General features: G+C 58.7%; 1 protein-coding gene across 2 annotated transcripts; it reads right to left on the bottom strand.

The window, feature by feature from the left end:
• Positions 1-99: 99 nt before the first annotated feature.
• Setd1b (SET domain containing 1B, histone lysine methyltransferase) lies at positions 100-20,456 on the bottom strand. 2 transcript variants are annotated; one of them, XM_048343003.1, is made up of 17 exons: positions 20,324-20,456; positions 19,635-19,819; positions 19,335-19,433; positions 18,425-18,695; positions 16,350-16,462; positions 14,280-15,500; positions 10,742-11,566; positions 9,064-9,325; positions 8,605-8,972; positions 8,414-8,519; positions 7,498-8,094; positions 4,543-5,763; positions 3,889-4,055; positions 1,943-2,074; positions 1,735-1,854; positions 1,523-1,660; positions 100-1,025 (listed from the first exon to the last, which is right to left on the bottom strand). In XM_048343003.1, the coding sequence occupies exons 2-17, from the start codon at positions 19,803-19,805 to the stop codon at positions 852-854; spliced, it is 5,985 nt and encodes a 1,994-aa protein (XP_048198960.1). In that variant the 5' UTR covers positions 19,806-19,819; positions 20,324-20,456; the 3' UTR covers positions 100-851. The 2 variants fall into 2 exon arrangements, with proteins under 2 accessions (XP_048198960.1, XP_048198961.1); XM_048343004.1 differs by lacking the exon at positions 20,324-20,456 and adding an exon at positions 19,921-20,055.
• Positions 20,457-20,509: the final 53 nt, after the last annotated feature.

Raw genomic sequence — 20,509 nt, 5'->3', positions numbered from 1 at the left:
ACCCGTAATGGCGGGGCTGGGGACCCGCCTGCCCTGGGAGCCCCCTCACACCCAGGAGGGTGGGGCAGCAGGGGGGAGACACCCTTCCCAGCGCCTCACCAGGCTGGGGACCCCAGGAGGCTCCCTCATTGCTGGCATCCGAATGAGAAAGTAAACATTGAACCCCAGGATTTGGGGGGAGCAGGGTGCATCCATGGAGGGAGCCCCTGCCCGGGGACAGCTTGGCCAGCAGGGTTGGTCTGGCGGGGTGGCACTGTGGTCACCGGGAAGGGCCAGGGCTCTGCTCACTGTGTCCACAGGCAAAGAGGGGCCTTTCAGGTACATAGTGTTCTGAGGTCACAGCCAGCCCTGCCCTGGGCCCCCCAGAGGGCCATGGTCACTCGGCAGCTTCTGCACCCCCAGCTCTCTCCACACCAGCCCTCCCCCTGATTCTGCCTTCACATTTCAGCGGTTAAAATGTCTCTTCTTAGGACAAGGAAGAAAAGTAAAGAGAAGACAGAACAACATAGCAGCATTCACAGGGAGGCTGAGGAGGGAGACAGTCCAGAGAGAAGACAGGCAGATAAAGAGAGGAGACCGACGGACAGTTACACACGCAGACAGACAAGTTTGTGTCGAAGTTAAACAAAAGTCCTGAACGAGACAGGCGGAGAGACAGAAGCCCTTTCCCACTGCGGGGCTGGAGCTGCGGGCGGGTCCCGGGGTAGTGTGGGGCGCCAGGCCCTGGCATGGCCGCTGGGAAAAGGGACAGCACCTGAAATGGGCGGGAGGTGGGGCCTGGCCCAGGGAGAGGGGTCGTCCGGAGCCCCAGGCGGGCGCAGCTGACATCCTTTGCATTTGGCACCCGGGTCCTAGTTGAGGGTCCCCCGGCAGTTCTCGGAGCCACAGAGGCAAGGGATCTTGACATCCTCGATGGGGAACTTGTAATCATACGTGATCTCCTCGTTGACATTGATGTGCTGCTTGGAGTAGATCACAATCTTCTTCTGTGACTCCACCGTGATCACCTTGGCATAGCAGTTGGGCTGCAGGCAGAGGGGGCGGGGTGGGCAGTGAGCGGGTCACCCAGCCCCCCTCCCTCAGCACCCCCACTCTCCAATATTTAATAAAAAACCATGCTAATAGTAACCATCATTTCTCAAAGCTTATTCCAAATTTCAACTTCTAGTCATTTCTGAGCTTTGGACTAAGGGTCAAGACACATGATCCCTGCCTGTTTTTGTACGTAAAGATTTGGGCACTTGGCCACACCCACTCACCCATTGCATCTCCTCTGAGGCTACTTTTGCTCTAAGTTAGTAACTACAGAGGTCTAGAGTTACTCTGTGCTCCTTTAGAAGAGAGGTTTGGTACCCCTGCTCAAGACCCAGAAATCTCCACCTGCGGCACATGGGCCCCCAGAGTCAGTGACATATGAAGTTGTGACATGCTCTGCTCGGGGCAGAGGCTGCAGCCTGCACCTGCACCATGCCTCCCCCATCAGGGCTGGCTCCAGCTTGCCACACCCGTGCCACACACTCACGTTGCAGCTGTGGTTGATGAACCGCGCGAAGTTGCCACACTTGGTGGCATCGATGATGGTGTCGTGGTCGACCCGGAACATGTAGCTGCTGCCAATGCCCTCGTCCTCATAGCGCTTCTCCCGCATGTCCGCAATCACCTGGCCACAAGAGGATGTGAGCCAGGGCCAGCCCCGTGCCCGGCCCGGGCCCCGGGCTGCTGGGTAGAACCTACCTGGCGGATATTCTGGCCCACGTACTCAATGACCATTTCATCGGCTGCGATGGGCTCCATGGCAAACAGGCCCCAGTCGTGAATGTGGCTCTTGCAGAACTTGAGCTTTTTCTTCCGGAACTGGGGGATAGAGGAATGGAAGGGGATGACCCTGGTTCTCAGGTCCGGCTTTCCCAACTATCCCAGGGCAGGAGGTGGGGGTCCTCACCTTGAGCTGGTTGAACTTGAGCAGGTCGCTGTCACAGCTGCCAGTGAAGGAGGACAACAAGCGGCGCTGCTCAGAACGACGCTCGGAGCCGGCGCGGGTGGAGGCGTGGGGCTGCGCGGGGATGCTCATGCCCTGCCCAGCACAAAGGACAGGGTCACACAGGGACACAGGACAAGGTTGGACAAGGTCAGACAAGGTTGCTGCTGCTCAGAGGCCTAACTCCACCTGATACCAGGCCCCGGCGGCAGCCCCACTTTCACCTCCATCTCTGTGATCCCCACTCCCCTGGATTCCTTGGTCCAGGCTTCATTCCTGTCCACCTCTCACTGCCCAGCTTCCCAGCTGCCCCTCCTGTCAGCCTCTGCAGGAGCTCACATGTCTCCTGGCCTACACACAGTGGCTGCCACTTTCCAGATGAACATTCTGGAAGATGTCAGTGTCTACCCCAGCCGCCTCAGGTCCCACTCACCAAGGCCCCACCACCCTGGCAAGCACAGCTAGTCCCACACAGAGACTTGTGCCACCCCTTTCCCCGTGGCTCCCACCCCACCTCCACCAGGAAGAGGCCAACGCTTAGGCCTCTACACCGATGGCCTCCTCCAAGTTCTACTGAACCCAAATGTTCACTGGTTGCCCACGGCTTGTCCTGTGCGCCTTGAACCCCCAGACACCTGCTGTCCCAAAGGGGATGGGCCATCTGTTCACTCAGGCTGCAGTCAGACCAAGGCCTTTGTTTCCTCATCTTCCAAACCCCATCCAGCTCCCGCCTGCCTATGGAGCTTCCTAAATCTTTTCCAACTGTTTCCTTCATGGCCTCTGTGGTCTACCTCACTTTCACCTCTGTCCTAGAACTGTAGGACCATACCTCAATTCCATCAGCACCCCTGAACTGCTTTTTTTGCTCATGGCCAGCTAGATTTGGTGATTCCCTTCTTGTGCCTTAACTTTCTACTGAAGTCCTTTACTGTTTCTCTGTGGTTGCTCCCTGTCCCTGGTGTGGCCTTTTCCCTTCATTAAGGCCTGGGCCAAATGTGGCCTTGAGGCCTCCCAGCTTGCCAGTCCCTCCCTCTTTCTCTGTACATCAGGTCTGCCCGGGGTTATATACTTATTTGCTCAACCCCAAAATACAAGTTCCCTGGAAAAAAGACCTTTACGTTCACAGCTTTCACCCCCAACAATACCCAAAACACGATGCTTTGTAGCAGGTTCTGAAAAGATACTTGCTGAATTAAAAAGGAAGGAATAGCCAGGCACTAGTGGCTCACACTGGTAATCCTAGCTGCTCAGGAGGTTGAGATCTGAGGATCACAGTTCAAAACTAGTCCAAGCAGAAAAGCCTGTGAGACTCTTATTGCTAATTAACCACCCACAAACTGGAAGTGGAGCTGTGGCTCAAAGTGGTACAGTACTGGTCTTGAGCAAAAGAGCTCAGAGACAGGACCCAGGCCCTAAATTCAAGCTCCACAGTGGACAAAAATAAATAAAATATAAAATGAAAAGGAAGGCATGGACAAGCCCACCCCTATAATCCTGTAATCCTAACTTCCACAAGGCTGAAATCTGAGGATAGCAGTTCAAAGTCATTCCAAGGAATTAAATTTGAGAGTCTTATCTCTAACCAGCAAAAAGCCCAAGTGGTAGAGCACCAGCCTGAGAGAAAAAACTGAGTGAGAACGTGAATTTTCAAGCCCCAGGACTGGTACATGTGCACGTGCACATGTGCACGTGCGCGCGTGCACGCACACGTGTGCGCGCACACACATACACACACACACAGAGGAGATGATTTTTGTTCTGGAAATACAGCTCTGTTCATACACCAGACAAACCTCCTGTGCTCTGCAGTGCCCACAGAATAAGGGGCAGTGTGTCCTTTGCTGAGGGCCCCAGCCCACCCTGCCCTCTCTTCCCCGGCACAGGCAAGGGGACACCCTGCAGGGTAGTACCTGCGTGTCAGCAGGCGGCTCGTCCGTGCTGGCCCGGCTGCTGTTGAGGTATCTGAGCTTGTCCTTCTTGTCAATGGTGTAGAAGCCCTCGCTGCGTGCACAGCCTGTCACATGCTCACGCATGCCATCGTCTCGTTTCTTCTTCTTTGCTGAAGAGAGGCTGGTGGGTGAGTGTAGGTCAAGGGCCACAGGACATTCTCAGATGGCCCCTCCAGTCCCACAGGACACTTGCCCTACCAGGTCCAGCCCCCACCCATAGACCAATCCCCAGGGGGCAGCAATGCCCAGCTCTCCCACCCATTCTTAGGCCCCCTCCACATGGTTGCCTGCTGCCCATCCCACCAGTGGTCAGCACCTAGCCTGTGGCCCTGGACATGCTGACTGAGCACTTTCTGCCTCCTTTTCCAGCCTGTAAATAGGGGGTCACATGGAGGGTCAGCTTGCTACCCCGTGGAGACAAGTCGTGTTGGTAAGGCGGGCATTGGCCCATCCCTGTCAGCTGTCCCGCAGGAGCTGCATGCTTCCCCTTGGCTCGGGGATCCACCTCCCTGGGCTGTGGGTGGTGGGGGTCAGGGCCCACGCGTTTACTGTGGGGCCGTTCCCCGGGTTTGGGCGAGGGCCTACGCCCGCAGCTCAGGCCGCCCGGCAGGATATAGGGGTGGTAGACCCAGAGCGTGTCGTTGAGCCAGTCCATGCCGTTGTCCTGCTGCAGCAGCCGCTCGTAGGTGACGCACAGGAAGCGCACGTCCTCGTCGTCGATGCCACCGTTCCAGATGTCGTACAGGATGGTCATCTCCTCGAACTCAGAACGCGGGCGGAACGGAGGCGGCGGCGGGGAGCACTCAGGGGGCGAGGCGGCGGGGATCCCCGGGTCCTCGGGGCGCTTCCGCGGGGGCCGGCGCCAGGGCACCCGCGCCTTGGCCGGGTCCAGAAGCCCCTCGGCGTTGCCGTCGTCGCGGCCGCGGGGCCCGGGCGGGATGGCCTCGGATGGCCACTGGTTGTCCAGCTCCTTGAAGGGCAACTTGGGGGGCTCGGCCGGCAGGGGCGGCGGCGGGGGCGGGGGCGGCGGAGGCGCAGGGACCCCTGTGTTCCGGAAGTCCAGGGTCAGGGCGCGGGGGTCCCGGGCGGCGCCAGGGAAGAGCGGGGTCTGCGGCTGGCCTGGCAGGAGCAGGAGGTCGCGCCCCAGGGTGGTGCCGTCCAGGGCGAGCACGGACGGCGGGGAGCGCCGGGGCCGGCCCGGCTTCCGCTTGATGGGGGGCGGGCAGGGGGCCAGGGGTGCGGGCAGCAGCGGGGGCAGCGTGGGGGGCGCCCGGGCCGGCGCCCGCAGCACGGGGACGGGCAGCGCCAGGGGTAGCGGCAGGGGCAGCGGCAGCGGCAGGGGCAGCCCGGCCTCCAGGAGCACCGGGGAGGCCAGCGGCGAGGCCAGCGGGCGCACGCGCTCTTCGCGCCGGCCGGCAGGCAGCGGACACACGGGCAGCAACAGAGGCGCCCCAGGCTCGGGGAAGGCGGGCGGGAAGCTGAAGTCCCGGCCCGGAGTCCGCGGGAGGCCACCGCCACTCAGGCCTGGGGACGGGGACGGGTAGGAGAAGGGGCTACCAGGCACCGGTGGAGAGCTGAGTGACAGCCCCCCGCTGCCCCCCGACAGGGGCTCCGGCGTGGCGGGCACCGTCTCTGTGCTCTGGGACTTGGCGAGGCCCGGTGTGCGAGGGGGCGGGTCCTCGGGGGGCTCCAGCGGGGCAGGGGGCGGCGGAGGCCGCGGGGCCTCGGGCTCAGGCGGCGGGCTGGGGGGCCGGGGTGGCTGGGGGGGTGGCAGCGGAGGCTGGGGGGCCAGGGCCGGCATCGGAGGGCGCTCCGGCTCTGCATCCAGGGCGTCCTCTGCAGACAGGAGGGGAACCAGAGCATTGGTAACTCAGCACAAACACCATCATGCCCTGTGCTCCTTTTCTTTTTGTGCTGGTCTTGGGGCTTGAACTTGGCCTGCATGCTGTCCCTGAGCTTCTTTTGCTCAAGTCTGGCACTCTACCACTTGAGCCACAGCTCCATTTCAAGCGTTTTGGTAGTTTACGGGGGATAAGAGTCTCACAAACTTTCCTGCCCAAACTGTGATCATCACATCTCAACCTCCTGAGTATCTAAGACTACAGGTGTGAGCCACGGGCACCCCAGCTTGGTGCCCTATTTTTTTTTTTTTTTTTTTTTGCCAGTCCTGGGCTTGGACTCAGGGCCTGAGCACTGTCCCTGGCTTCTTTTTGCTCAAGGCTAGCACTCTGCCCCTTGAGCCACAGCGCCACTTCTGGCCGTTTTCTATATATGTGGTGCTGGGGAATCAAACCCAGGGCTTCATGTATATGAGGCAAGCACTCTTGCCACTAGGCCATATTCCCAGCCCTTGGTGCCCTATTTTTTGCTACTTAATTCCTGAGACCCCAGCTATGAGCACCTTTCTCAGTGACACTTAGCATGCCTGGCCCCCAGCCCAGGGTCAGCACAATGCTGGCAGGGGAAATCAAAGACAGGGGAGCCATGGCTGCTAGCCTCTCCCAGGATCTCCAGAACCATGCTCCTAGGCCCGAGGTGACCAACAGGTGGGAGGCCCTCCCTGGGCTTGAACTTAGCACCCCAAAACTCAAAAATGAAATAATTATAAAATCCCATGCTCTAGTGGCCCACAAAAGTTTTCTCTAGACAAAGCATCATGTCCCTTCTCTGTGGCCCTGGTTAGAGCCTTCAAGGTTTCTCCTTGCCATGAGCAAGTCATAGGACACATTCTAACTCACCAGTTGTCACCTCTCTTCCTGCCTTTAAACCCACAAGGATAGGCATTTGTCTATCCAAGTGCTTAAAACAATACTAGGAGCCAGGCTCACACCTGTATTCCCAGCTACTCAGGAAGCTGAGAGCTGAGGATTACAGTTCAAAGCCACTCTGGGCAGAAAACTCCCCAGAGACTGTTATCTCCAGTTAACCAGCAAAAGCCAAAAATGGAGATTGCAAAAACTCATCACAGGTAAAACAAAACAAAGCAACAGTATCAGTATACAGCCTTTCTTTCCTGAAGGATTTAGGAAAGGTATGTACTAAACACAAGGCTTCTGCACACTTAAATGGACACATTGTAAGTTTGTCTCCATTGTATACTCCAAACTCAGGGGCAATATTGTGTCAAAGGCTGATTCTCCTAGACCCCAGGAGGAAAGCAAAGCCTCTCACCCAGCTCCACCAAGGCCATAGGAAGGAATTTTTGCTCATCTTGCCTAGCACCCCAGGGCTACACCTCTCATCTGTCACTAAAATGACCATGGACATGCCCCTCCTCCCCCTGGCCAGCTTTGGGTGGGTGGGTGGGGCATCTTGCAAAACCAATGGTGTGAGGACCAAGCTCCAAATGAACTACTGGCATTGAACCAGACTAGCAATAGTTGCCAGAGGGCTCACCTCTCCTGTGCCAGGCCATTTTGCTCCATTACCCTGTGACCCACATGAGGTATACCATTGGATAGAGGAGGCCATCAGGGGAAACTGAGGCGGAAAGGATCCTCCTGGCTGTCCTTAATAGTGAGGACATCCAGCTCCCCTCCCCCTGTTCCCTCAGGAGGCTGCAGGAATTACCTGAAACGTGTTCCGGGGACAAGGAGGGCTGAGCCTCCGTATCTCTGGTAGGAGATAGCTCTGGAGACAGCAACATGGCCTCTTCCTGGCTTAGGCCTGGCTCTTCCGGGAGTTCCTGGCACCCCCCAGGCTCCTCAGCACCCACAGGTAAGGGGGGCTCCTCTTGAATGGGGGTCTGGTCCCGGAGGGCTTCATCCTCAGCCTCAATGTCCACCTCCTCTTCTGTGCCTGCCGGCTCCACCACAGGCGCCCCTGGGGTGCTCAGAGGTGCCTCTGCCCCATCCTGCTCAAGGTCCTTGGCCTCTGCAGGAGCCATGTTCTCCTCTGTCACTGCTGCTGTTGCCGGGGCCACCACTTCCTCCTCCTCCTCTGCCTCCTCCTCCTCCTCCTCCTCCTCCGCTTCCTCCTCCTCCTCCTCCTCCTCCCCTTCCTCTTCTTCCTCGTCCTCTTTCCCCGTGGCCATCTCCTCTTCATCCTCCGAGGACGAAGATTCAGACTCAGACTCGGAACTGGAGCTTGACTCAAACTCAGAAGCCTCAGAGCTCTCGCTGGACGAGTTGGCTGTGGCCCTGGAGCTGCCCACGCTCACCGTCTCCTCTAGATGTGGGGACACAGATGGGCACCTCGTGATCTTTGACTCCCCCACCCCATGACAGACACTTTCCTGAAGGTCTCAGGCAAGTGAGGGGAGGGGGAGGCTAACTAGTCATCCATCACTCTTAAAAACTGAGGGGAAATGAGCTTTACACTGTTCATTTGAGAGCAAAGCACTCCAAAAGCATCCATACCCCCATGGGGGCTGCCACCTCCCTCCTCTCCACAACATTTCCACCAGCTCCGTCCCCAGCACCCCTTGGCCACCCACACCCAGTGTAGCACATGGTGCGAGTGGATGGCATGGCCACTCCCCGCTCACCTCCATCCGAATCCCTTCTGTCTTTCCCGCTCGCCTCTGACAGGGCCGTATCCTGATCTTCATTGTCAGACTCATCCCGTGCATCGCTGTCTTCATCATCTTCATCCTGGGGGACAGGGACAGTTGGGGACAGGTGAGCTGAAGGCCCACCTGAGGCCTGGCCTGCCCAAGGCCTCCCTGAGGATCCTGACCTTATCGGAGGTGGAGGAGGTGGAGGAGGAGGAGGAGATCTGACTCCTGCGGTCTTCTTCCTCCTCCTCATCTGCTTCGCCCCCATCCTCCTCCTCCTCTTCCTCCTCCTCCTCCTCCTCCTCTGTGCTTTCCTGCTCCTCCTCCTTCTCAGAGGCAGAGGAGGAAGGGGACGTGGAGGAGGACCCTGAGGATGAGGATGCCGACGAGGATGAGGACGCTGACAGGGACTCCTTCTCGTCCTCTTCCCCGCCGCTGTCCAGCTCCAGGGGCCGAGCCGGCCGGCGCCGCACACCCACGCCCTTGGGGTCCCTCTTGGCAAGCTCGCAGGGGGCATCCGCCATGTCTCGGTCCCGCTCGCGCTCTGACTCTGTGGGAAGAGGGAAGTCAGAGCTGCCTATGGGAAATGGGGGAGAAGCAGAACCCCAGCAACCAGAGAGAGATGGGGGAGTTGCCCAAACCTTCGTCTTCCTCATCTACGGATGTGGAGGGCCGCAGCCGTTTCTGGTCACCAGAGGAGGCTGCATCGGGTGGTTCCTTTCTCTTGACCTTGAAGGAGGGCAGGCGAATGGCCCCTCGCAGCCCAATGCCCAGGCCCAGGCCCTCATAGCCCAGGCCCTCGCCCTTGCCCCAGGACTCCAGCAAGCAGGAGGCAATTCGGTCCTTGGGCTTTGGCCGGTCCTCATCCTTGTGTTCTCCTGACTTCACGGGGGTCAGCGAGGCCTGGGACAGGAGAGGAGGGGATGGTCACCAGTCAGACCCTTGCCTCAAGCAGCAATGGAGCAGTGCCAAATCATGGCAACCTTCCTTCCCAAGAGCCCTGCCCCCACGACACACTTGCAGGGATTGTCCCGCCATTGTCTGAAACATGAGCCACCCAGCCATGTCCGCCAGCAGCGGCCTCCATACTGCAGACGAGGGAATCCAGAGCAGCATGTTGTAGGTGCATGTCCGGAGGTCCAGACACAAGTTTCACAAATGAGAGGGACACTGCCCCTGTTTTCTACCCCATGCTGCTCTGATGCATTCAAAACAGTCCCACAGATCTGATTTCACTGTGTACTGAGAGATCACCCTACAGCCTTCGAGAGGCGTGAGGCCTGACCAAAATAGCCATGTTGATAGCCTGGAGCTCTTTGTTCAGATTATTAGTGGGATAGCTATTGGTTAGCTGTAAACAGCACTCATCTGGGAAGGCTGAATGAAGAGTTGTTAATCAGTGTACTCCATGAGTCCTTCTAATTTTCTGTCTGTAACCCTAGCTATTCAGAAGGCTGAGATGTGAGGACTGGAGTTCAAAGTCAGCCTGGGCAGGAAAATCCATGAAACTTGTAGTTCCAATTACCAGCAAAAAAAGCAAAAAAGCTAGAACTGGAGGCACGTGGCTCAAGTGGTAGAATGCCAGCCATGAGTAAAAATGTCAAGCAAGAGCATAAGGCCCTGAGCTCTAGAAGCTCTAGAATTAAATTAATGACATGAAATGACAGAAATCGGGTGTGATGGCCCCTAGGAGACTAAAGCAGGAGGATGGCTTGAACCTATGAATTCCAGACAGTCTAGATGACATAGCAGGACTCTGCTGCTTAAAGAAAACCAATTGAAGAAGACATCTTCTCTTATGCAGAGAGAAAGTGGTTGTCGCTTAACTTTGAGATTAGGAATTTAAAAAAAACACTCTGTGAAAGAGGAAAAGAGTAGTCCTGCCAAGACAAGATTTGGTGCCAAAGAAAGCAGAAGACAATGGGCAGTGAGCCAGTGCGAGAGGTGCCTCAGCGCGGAACCACGGTGCCATGGCCACTGTCACATGTGGCCACCAAGCAGGAGACCAAGGCCAACTTTCACTTTTGCTTCATGTCAGCTGACTGAAACTAGAAAAACTGGGTGCTGGTGGCTCACGCCTATAACCCTAGCTACTTAAGGGGCTGAGATCTGAGGATTACAGTTCCAAGCCAGCCTGGGCAGGAAGCCCAGAAATCCGTGAGACTCTTATCTCCAATAAAGCACCAGAAAACCGGAAGTGGAGCTGTGGCTCAAAATAGTAGAACACTGGCCTTGAGCATTGCCCTAGACCTGGGAGAGGGGGCCCCTATCTGGCTCCTGTTTCACCTCCGCTAGCCCTGGGGCCCTGAGACCTCCTACCTTGGCCATCCTCTCCTTCTTGTCCCACCATTCGTCAAAGGCCCGGAAGGCTACCACCTCCACCATCTTGCGGTTCAGATCACGTTTCATGATGGCCTTGAGCTCCTTAAGTACCACCAGCAGGACGCCATCCACCGTGGCCTTGTGTGGGTCCTCCTGCCGTGGCACATAGCCTGGTGGTGGCACTGATGGGTCAAACTTGGGCAGGGGTGGCCAGGGCTGCCCGCGGCCTGGGCCACTGTTGTTCAGGGAGAAAGGGCCCCGGTAGGGCGGCAAGTTGACAAACTGTAGCCCAGCTGAAGCGGCCGCAGCCGCTGCTGCCATGAAGGGTGGGTACGGGCAAGCACCCTGGCCAGTCATCAGTCTGCTCAGCATCTGTGTCTGCATCTGGAAGGACATGGGCATGCCACCCCACTGGCTGCCCAGCACGTGGCTCATGTCCACTTGCATCACAGGAAACAGTCCTGGAGGGAAGGGTGGCAATGGTGGCAGGATGGGTGGGGGCGGGACGCCAGGTGGTGCTGGCAGGGGTGGTGGGGGCACTGTCACAGCAGGGTGGGATGGAGGGGGTGGGGGTGGGGGTGGGGGCAGAGGGGGGGGCATGGGGAAGCCTGGTTGGGGTGGAGGTGGAGGGGGGGGTGGAGGCAGCGGTGGGAAGCCAGGTGGTGGGGGCAGTGGCAAATTGGGGGCCAGCACATTAGGGCCTGCCACAGCTGCTGCCCCTGGCGTCACCACCATGGGCTTGGGGCAGTCGGCGCTGGTGATCGGAGCGGAGGGCATCTCATCATCCGAGATCTCCATGTCCTCACCAGAGGAGGGCTGACCCTGTGGAGAGCGGGGAGGGGGGGAGATGAGGGGGGGGTTGCCAAGGGCTCCTGAGACCCTCCAAGCATTCAAAAGGTCAGCATTTTGGATGAGTCAAGCTCTGCCAGCCTCAGTTTCTCCATTTGCATAAAGGACATCAAAACCAGCCATTCATTCATCCAACAAACATTTGCTCGGCACCCACGAGCCAGACAGTTTCAGATGCTGGGAATATGGAGAAGAACAAGACAGATACAGCTCTAGCTCTGTGCAGCAAACTTCTAGACGGAAGAGGTACAGAATAACTGGAATGAAATTGGGTCAGACAGACTACTCATAGAGAGGAAGGAAAGGGGGAAGGGAAGGGGCAGATGCAGGGTAAAGCAGATTGTTTCAATTTAGGTGATTCTGTTTCAATGTACCCTCACAGAGATAATACTAAGAGTAAGCCTTATGGTAGCTACTTTATACATATTACCTCAGTTCATCTCTACAGCACTTGTATTTCACCTCCACTTTTTCCAATAAGGAAATTGGTACAGAGCTTAAGTAACTTCCCCAGGGCCGTACAGCCAGTAAGAGATGGGGCCAGGATTTGAGTCGGGAAGGACCTGTTGTCCTATGCCTGCTGTCTTCTGTGACACAGGAGTGTGGGGACGTGGTTGTTGGGTTTTGGTATGCAGGGCTGGTGTTTGAACCTAGGACCTTGTGCATGCTAGTCCAGCACATCACCACTGAGCCACATTCCCAGCACTAGAGGTTTGTTTCTATCTTGCCTTTATCACTCTTTTCACCTGGTGAGGGTAGGCCAGTGTGGGACTGAGGTCTGAGTACAGGCATGTTGTCCTTTCTTATCTACAGGAGAACCTTGAGGCTCTACTACATCCTTTGTGACAAGTGAGCAAAGACCACAGCAACAGCTGCACATCAGAAATAGGGCTGGGCACCTCCAATGCATGCCCTGACACACATATTGAGAAAGAGACAGCATTTGTAGATTGAGACAGAGTACTTGAAGAGCTGGGAGGTGAGGGAGGCCTTGAGCGGGAACCTGGCCGGGGAGGAGCAAAAGGTTGGGGATTTCACTCAGTCCCTTCGCATACACATGCAAACATGCTCTCCCACTCAAGACACCTGGGCACAAGGCAGGGAGGGCAGGCAGGATGGGCGAGACACTGGGGGAGAATGCTCCAGGACCTCCACCTGGACAGCGCCCAGGACTGGAGCAGCACACAGAGGGTTAACCCAGGCCTCTGCAACCAGCCAATCAGAGACATCCAGCTCCAGCCCTGCCCCTGCATGGGGTGGGAACCTCCAACAGTACTTGAGTACCAGGCTGGCGGAGTCTGGGCTCTGCTTGAGCAGGGACTGAGGCAGGCTCTCTCAGAGGCTATGAAACTAAGACTCCGGAGGTCATCTCAGTTTACCTGGAAGTGCTAAGTCTCCTGGATTGGAGTCTGTACTTCCAACCTCCAGTCGCTGAGAAGGGAGTCCCCTTCCTCACTTCCCTGCTCAGCCTCAGTCTCCAGCCACAGCATACCCACTCCACTCCCTTACAAAAGAGGCCTCCTGCCTGGCCCAGCTGCTGCTCTACCTGCCACCAGCAGAGGGCTCCCGAGGGCTGTCTGGACAGGTTCCCCAGGTTTGGTCCTGCACCCTGACTCAATTCCTGGCCTCCATTTCCCCGTGCCTCCAGCAGAGGCAATCCCATCCTCCATCTACTCTGGGGTCTGGGCTTTGTATCTGAAACAGGCTGGTCAGTAAGGCTGAAGACCCTCTGACCCTAGGAAGCCAGCCCAGTGAGGGGTTGGCAAGACTGGCAGCCCCACTGGCACCTCACCTGTCAACTTCTTCTTCCTGAACCCCCAGCTGCCAGAAACCACTTCCCCAGAATGGCCTGAAGCCCCTGCCCCCAACTCCCAGCTTCTGCCACCTGTGGTCCCCCCTGAGCAGACCAAGTCCTCTGCTTCTCTCAGGCATGACCTACTCAAAGTGCTGAGGAGGGAAACACTCTGCACCCACAGGGTACAGGGTGTTGACTGGCCCTGGCTTGTGCCAGCCAGGCACACAGAGGCTCCTGGGCCAGAGCATAGGAGGGTGACTTAGCCTTCTCCTGAGGCTGCATGTTTGAGGAGAGTGTAGGGGACAATCAACTATGCCTGCTCTGGGTACCCCTACACACACACACACACACACACCACACACACACACACACACACACACACACACACACACACACACACACACAGAGTGAATCCTTAACTCCTCCCTGGGGCCAGCGGGAGGAGGGAACCTCATGAGCTTCCAGGCTTCTCCATCTCTTCAGAGGGGACCATGCTTCAAGATTCAGTAGTCCAGAGTTCCCACGCACCCAGCCCAGCCCAGCCCAGGCTGCTGACAGTCCCTCCTGGAATCTGCCTGAGCACCAGGACAAACTGATTGCTCCTAAGCTACTCAACAGAGAAATAAGCGCGAACTTTGCAAACTCCAGCAAAGAAGTTCAAAGTCAGGATTCACCCCGCTTACAAGAGCTGAACTGCACTGGAGCCCAGAGCTCTCTTGCTAGCCACAGCTCCAGTCATGGACCCAATACTCTTCCCACATTTTTTGCATCCATGTCCCATGTTCAATAGGGTCCCTGGCCCTACTGCCTCCTCTTAGCAAATTATCTTAAATGTTTTAGGGGGAGGGAACACAGACAAAAATCAATGAGATGGACAGACAGGGTACTTACCTCATCCATCTTCTCTGAGATGGGGGTTCTGTCTCCAGCCAGGTCCAAGGCTGCCTCGGCAGTCTGGCCCAGTAGAGTGGCAGGGTCTGGGGGGCCTGGCTCTGGTGGGGGTCGCGGGCCCAGACCCAGGTCCAGCTCTTCGTCCTCATCGGAGTCCGGCAGTGGTGTTGGGCTGATGTCTTCTAGGCCCGTGCTGGAGGGGCGTGAGGAGGGCGGGGTGGGGCCTCGGAAGCCCAGCTGGGAGTTGGTGCTGAAGGGGGCGAGCGGGGAGAGCTGGGAGGAGGAGGAGGAGATGGGGCTTCCCTCCATCTGCAGCTCCGTGTCCGAGTCCTGCTCACGCAGGAAGGGCAACTTGGTGCGCTGCTCCTTCAGCAGCATCTCGATTCGCGAGTCCAGGCTGTCATGGGGCTTCTCCGGGCCCGCGGGCGACGACTCTAGGGTGGGCGTGCCCGGGCTGTCGCAGGGCTCGGGGCTCCAGCCAAAGGTGGGCCTGCCACCCAGCTCCATGCTGTTGGTGTCCGGGGGCGGTGGGCCCGGCGGGGTGCCCGGCTTCTCCTTGGCCAAGGGCTCAGAGGGCGGCAGGGGTGGGGGCGCAGGTGCCCTCCGGAAGTCCCCGCCATCGTGGACCCCAAATGCAGCGGGGGTGGGCTCCTCTGGGGGCGGGGGGAAGGGGGGCGCTGGGGTCTGGTATGGAGAGAAAGCGGATTTGAATCCAGGCGCAGAGGCTGCTTGGGCAGGCGGAGGAGTGTGCGCGAATGCAGCAGGATCCTGCGGCTGGGCCTTGAAGGGAGGGCCCCCGGTGCCGCCGCTGCCACCCATGGGCCCAAAGGGCAGGTCCGAGGAGCCCCGGAAGGGAGCCGGGGCGCCTGCCACTGCAGAGGAATTGTGGACGTAATGATGCTCGTGGCGGCGGTTGTAGGCATCGGTGAACTTGCTGTCGTGGCGCCGCGGCTTGAAGGTGGTGGTAGGGTCCTGGCTGAAGAGGTAGGAGGGTGTGGGCTGGCGGCTGGAGTAGCTGGAGTCCTGTGAGAAGGGGGTACCCAGGCGGGGTGTGAGCGGCGTGCCCTGTCCGTAGGAATTGGGCGTGTCCAGGCGGCAGCTGGAGTAGGCTGTGTCCTGGGAGAAAGGGGTCCCGCCACTATTGGGGGTGACAGAGGATGAGCCTGAGCCACAGCCTGCAGACAGGGTGCCATCTTTGAGGCGCTTCAGGGCATCTGACAGCTAGAGAGAGAGATGAAAGGTGAGATTACAGGGGTTGGGGATAGGGCCTGACATACACAAAGGGATGGGCTATTTTCCCTTCTCCTTCTGACAGCTAGAGAACTCCAAGCCTACAGGAAAGAAAATGAGATGTAGCCACTTGCCTTCGGGAAAATATGAGGGCTTTTCCCTAATCCTAGAATCAGGAACAGGACACCCAAGTCTAGGCCTCAGGCTGCTGTCAGACACTCAAGACCTTCCAGACCAGAGGTGAATAAGAACTGTAGTTTAAGGAAGTCTCATAAATCTGTTTTAGGGTTTAAATAGTGCAGTGTAGGAGACAGGCCTAATTGAACAATTCGGCTGACCAGCGGTCGAGAAAGCCTCATCTCCTGAGAGTGAGTGGCCAGAGCAGGAGGGAGCAGCTAGCTTGAGACTCCTGTGGAGGGCTGGTGGGGAGAGAGGCCTGCTTTGAGAGGCCAGTCTTTGCTTTGAAAAGGAGGCTGAACTCTGCCTTCTGGGGGTGGCCCCGCCCAGGTGACCTGGGCACCACAATGGGAACCTGGACACCTCTGTGTTTTGCCATCACTGTGCCTGGGTGTGGAGGGCCCCCAGCCCATGCTGGAGGAGAGCTGGGGAGGAGGGGTGGCGTGGGCTGAAAACCTCAGGGGACCTGGACCCTCCCGGGGGAGTACTGTGAGGCAAGGCAGAGCCAGGGAAAACAGGGCTTTCAGAGCTCTCTGAACATGAGGGGGGGGCGCCTCATCTCCTTCCTAGGCCTTGGTCTCCAGAGCTAGAGAGGGTGAAGGCAGGGCCTGAGTGGGGGTCTAATCAGGGAGTTGCAAGGGGGGCTGACTGTGATTAACCCACCTGCAGGGTCTCATTCACCAGTGGAGATACAGCATCCAGCTCACCCACAGGGAGGGTCTGGGGGGTGTATCTGCCAGTGACCAGCAGCTCATAGAAGCGCATGCGAGTTTCACCTGTGAAAAGCAAGGGGGGGGGGGCGGAGGGGTGGCACTGAGGAAGGTTCCAGCATGGGGCAGCCCCCAGGGGCTCTGGTAAGCCCCAAGCCCCAGGTCTGGGGAAGCAGTGTAATCTCCTGTCCAAGTTCTTGCCCCATTTGCACCTCACTCAGGCCTGTGCAAAGAAGCTGCAAAACTCATCCTGGGATTCAGAGTGCGATGTTTCATGGGGCTGGGGCTCCCCCAAATCAGAATCCTTCCAACCACCTGGGCAACCATACCCAAGGAAAGAGTCCCCTCCCTGATTCTTTCACCTTCCATTGAACACAGAACTGGGGAGCAAGGACAGGGGAAGTCAGGGATGGCAGCGTGTTAACTGCACAGACCCAGGTGACCTGCAGAGTTTGCAAAACATATAACCATGAACTCCATATTGCTTTCTGCCAGCTGAGGGCCCAGGAGGGCCCCCAATCTGTCTGGGGACTGCCTGGAGCCTGGTGGGTCCCACTGAGCCTCAAGGAGCCACACACCAGAGCCCAGGGCCGAGGCCTCCACCTGAGCAAGGGGGAGGTCTCTACTGACTGGGGCCCTACATTATAGATATTTATAGAGCCCTGGCAGCTGCTTACATATGCAAAAGAGACACATTCCTGGAGCAAAACTTTACACTTAGTTGGTCTCTTTCTCGAATACAAACTTAGGTGGCAGTCTCCCAAGGGCCTTTTTCGTTGTTTTTTTCAGAAATGACATAGTGATAAGAACCTGCTCCTCTGAAAGACGTGGAGAGCAGAGGGGAGTTTGGCCTCGGGAGAAAAATCAAACCATAGCCTATCAGGAATAGGTGGATTTAAAACTCCCTACTTCCCTCCCCCAGAGACTGAGGAACCAGGGAGACAAGGGGTGGGAGCTGTGGAGTGGACAGAAACACTAGGCTTAGGCCCCTGGCTCAGTAATTGTGAATGGCATAACCATAGCCACCCAGAACCAGAGCAACCCTTCACAAACACCCAGCAGTCTTGAGAGATGGTCACACATATTAATTATTAACAGCAAAACAAAACAGAAGTGTAGATTTCTCTCCCTCGGTTCTGGTGTGCTCAGACACCCTCAAACCCTAGAAGTTGTTCCTAAACCTGGCAGGGCAGGGTTTCCAAGGCTCTCAGTGAGCTCAGGACTCCACAGAGCAGCAGGGACTTCTTTCAAACTGGGGGGAGGCTCTCAGGGAGGCCATAGATAATCTTTAGGAGATCCCCCCCCTAGAGTCCAGCCAGCCCTCCAGCCAGCTACTGAGGGAGTCTCCACAGCCCCTTAAGGTGGGGGTGTGGCTCCCCAGTCCAGCTGCCAGGGGAGAGCCAGGACTCTGTGTAGGGGAGGTGCTGCGGTCTCTTTAAGAGAGGAGAGAGGAGGGAAGACTCCAGTCAACCCTCCAGCACCCAGCACAGCCCGCCCCGCCCCCTTGGCGCTACAGAGAGCCTTATCAATGAAACTACCCTCCAGGCCCAGATTGGCCCGGCAAAAGGCGGGCTGCAAATGGTGGGGGGCACGCCCCAGACCCTTAAAAGGATTAAGGGAATTTCTCTTATTTAAAGACAGACCAGTAGTTCACCCTCAGCCCCCCACAAATAAACAAAACTCTGCCTCCTCTCTTAAGCAGAAGCACTGGAGACTGTAGAAACCCAGGGCACCAGGGCTCCAAGAGGGGGCCCATAAGGGTGTCTGAGGTGGGGAAGCCTCTGGGTGGTCCCTGAGGGCACCCCGGCCAAGGACAGGCACATTTGGTAAATTATAGCCTGTCTCCTAGCAACAGCCAACACATTTAGCTCCATGTGACTTTACCCTCACGTGGGGGCAAAAACTAAATAAGGTGCATGTGGGGGAATCCCGAGGAAGGGTGAGGGGTTCTCCCAATGCCACAGGGGGAGCACTGGGAGGAAGAGGGGTCACACTGACAGGTGGCCTCCAAGGCAGGCTTCCACTCACCTTTGGTGTCCAGCTCCACGTGGATGGTGTTGCCCATGACAGAAGTGCTATGCAGGTGCTGGACAGCCTCCTTGGCTCCCCTGACTGTGGCAAAGACCACCTTGGCAATGCCCAGGTGCTTCTTGGTCTTGGGGTTGTACAAAATCTCCACCTCCTCCACCTCCCCATACTTCTTGCACATGTCCCGCAGGAAGTTTTCCCGGATGTTGTCATTCAGCTTGGCAAATGTCACCTGCTTGGGAGGCACTGGGCCCACGTAGAACTCATCGATCTGGCAGGGGCGGAGGGGGAAGGGAGTTTGGGAAACATTGAAACCAAAGGGAAAACGCAAACATTCCGCACTTGCTCAGCCATTAAAAAAACAATGAAGGGTAAAGAGAAAAAAATTATTTTTAATTTTTGGGGGTGGGGAAAAAATGCATGCAGGCGGGCCCGGGAAGCAGAGGATTAAATCGTTTGGAACGTGGAAGTCTTTGGGGTTCGGAAGGGAAAAAAAGAAACAGTTTCTCCTACCCTGACCACCCCACCCTCCCCCATTCTGGCCTCCTCTTCTTGCTAGGGACCAGGGGCGACTTCTTGGCCTGGGAAGGTGTTTCCCCCCCTTAAAGGCAGCAGGCTGGGAAGGGGGCGGGTCCGGGGCCAGGCCCTCGGGGCGGGCAGGGCGCAGGTGGGCACCCGGAGCCCCAGTCGCCGGGCAGGACACAGTGTCGGTGCCCTGATTACTACGGGGTCTCCAGCGGTATTTTGTTTACAGCGGGCAAGGGCACCCCCTTCTCCCCTTCCCCGCCAAAACTTCCCGGCCCTGGGCGGCGGGAACTCGGTATCCGTCAGGACTGGCGTTATTTTCGAACACGGGGAAGGGGGGGGGAGGTTCTCGGAGCCGGGGAGGGGGGGGAGGGGTCCTACCTACCTTGAATTTGGGCACCGACAGCTCCAACTCCTTGTTTTTGGTCCAGATCCCAACGACCCGGGGATCTTCGACGATCTCCACCGGGCGGTTGCTGGACATCTGTGGAGAGGCATGGGGGCGCGGGTTGGGGAGGGGGAGCCTCCTCAGGGGAACCCCCCCTTCCCCGGGCCCTCGCCACTCCGCCAAGCGCGGGTGACAGTTGGCCGCGGCGCCGGGCGGGGGTCCCCGGCGCTCGCCCCTGGCCCGGGCCCCCCGGCGGGGGGCGCTGGGGGGCGGCGGGGGGCGCGGCGGGCCACTCACCGCCAGGCTGAAATGCTGCCCATCGTAGCGGTACAGTTTATGGTGCCCCTTCTTCAGAGCCGGGTCAATCATCAACTTGTAACTTCTCCAATGGTGGTTCCTCCTCTCGCCCGAAGGGCCGGGCTGCGGCGGGGGCTGCTGGTGGTGGTGGGGGGGGTGGCTGTTCTCCATGCCGTTAACCCAACCTGGAAACCAGCGAGTTGTTGTCGTCCCCGCCGCGGCGGGCGCCGGAGAACCGCGGCCGCCCCCCCGCCCCCCCTCCTTCCCTCCCTCCCTCCCACCTTACCGAGGCGCCCCGAAAGGAGCAGTCTCGCTGACTCCCCCCAAAATGAGAACGGAGCGAGAGAATAGCCCTTCCGGGAGAATTACGCGCCCGCCCGCTCGGCCACCGTCTCCGGGCGGCAGCGAGGGGCTCCCGGGGGCCCCGGCCGCGGGCTGGCGGGGCCCGGGGCGCCCGGAGGACGCGGGCTCCGGCCCATGGTGCCGCCCGGCCGCCCAGCGTGGCGCTCGCCGGCCCGCTCCACCCGGCTCGGGCGCGGGGCTCGCGGCAGGCCTCGGCGCCGCCCGCCCGCCCGCCCGCCCGCCGGTCCGTCCGCCCGCCCGCCGGTCCGCCCGCCCGCCCGGGGCCGGGGGCTCGGGCCGCCCGGGAGTCGGCCGCGGCCTCTCCCTCCCGCCCCAGCCGCGCTTACATCCCCGCCGGGCGCCGGCCTCCCTGCGCCGCCAGCCAGTACATGGTGTCCCCCGCGGGAGCCGAGGCCGGGGCGGCCGGACGGGGGGCCGGGGAGGGGGGGCGCCGCCGCTGGGGCTGCCGGGCCCGGAGCCGCTGCTGCCGCCGCCGCCGCCGCTGCTGCCGCCGCTGCTGCTGCTGCTGCTGC

This window comes from Perognathus longimembris, chromosome 3 (genome assembly GCF_023159225.1).
Source record: "Perognathus longimembris pacificus isolate PPM17 chromosome 3, ASM2315922v1, whole genome shotgun sequence".
NCBI lineage: Eukaryota > Metazoa > Chordata > Mammalia > Rodentia > Heteromyidae > Perognathus > Perognathus longimembris.
The sequence above is the reverse complement of the archived record's forward strand: the minus strand, read 5'-3'. Positions and strand labels throughout refer to the sequence as shown.

Coding starts and splice junctions, on each gene's coding strand:
- Setd1b (XM_048343003.1), bottom strand. CDS start 19,805: ATGGAGAACAGCCACCCCCCCCACCACCACCAGCAGCCCCCGCCGCAG. Junction 8,973..9,063: donor CGTAGATGAGGAAGACGAAG/GTTTGGGCAACT, acceptor CTCTTCCCACAG/AGTCAGAGCGCGAGCGGGAC. Junction 5,764..7,497: donor GTCCCCGGAACACGTTTCAG/GTAATTCCTGCA, acceptor TCCTGTCTGCAG/AGGACGCCCTGGATGCAGAG.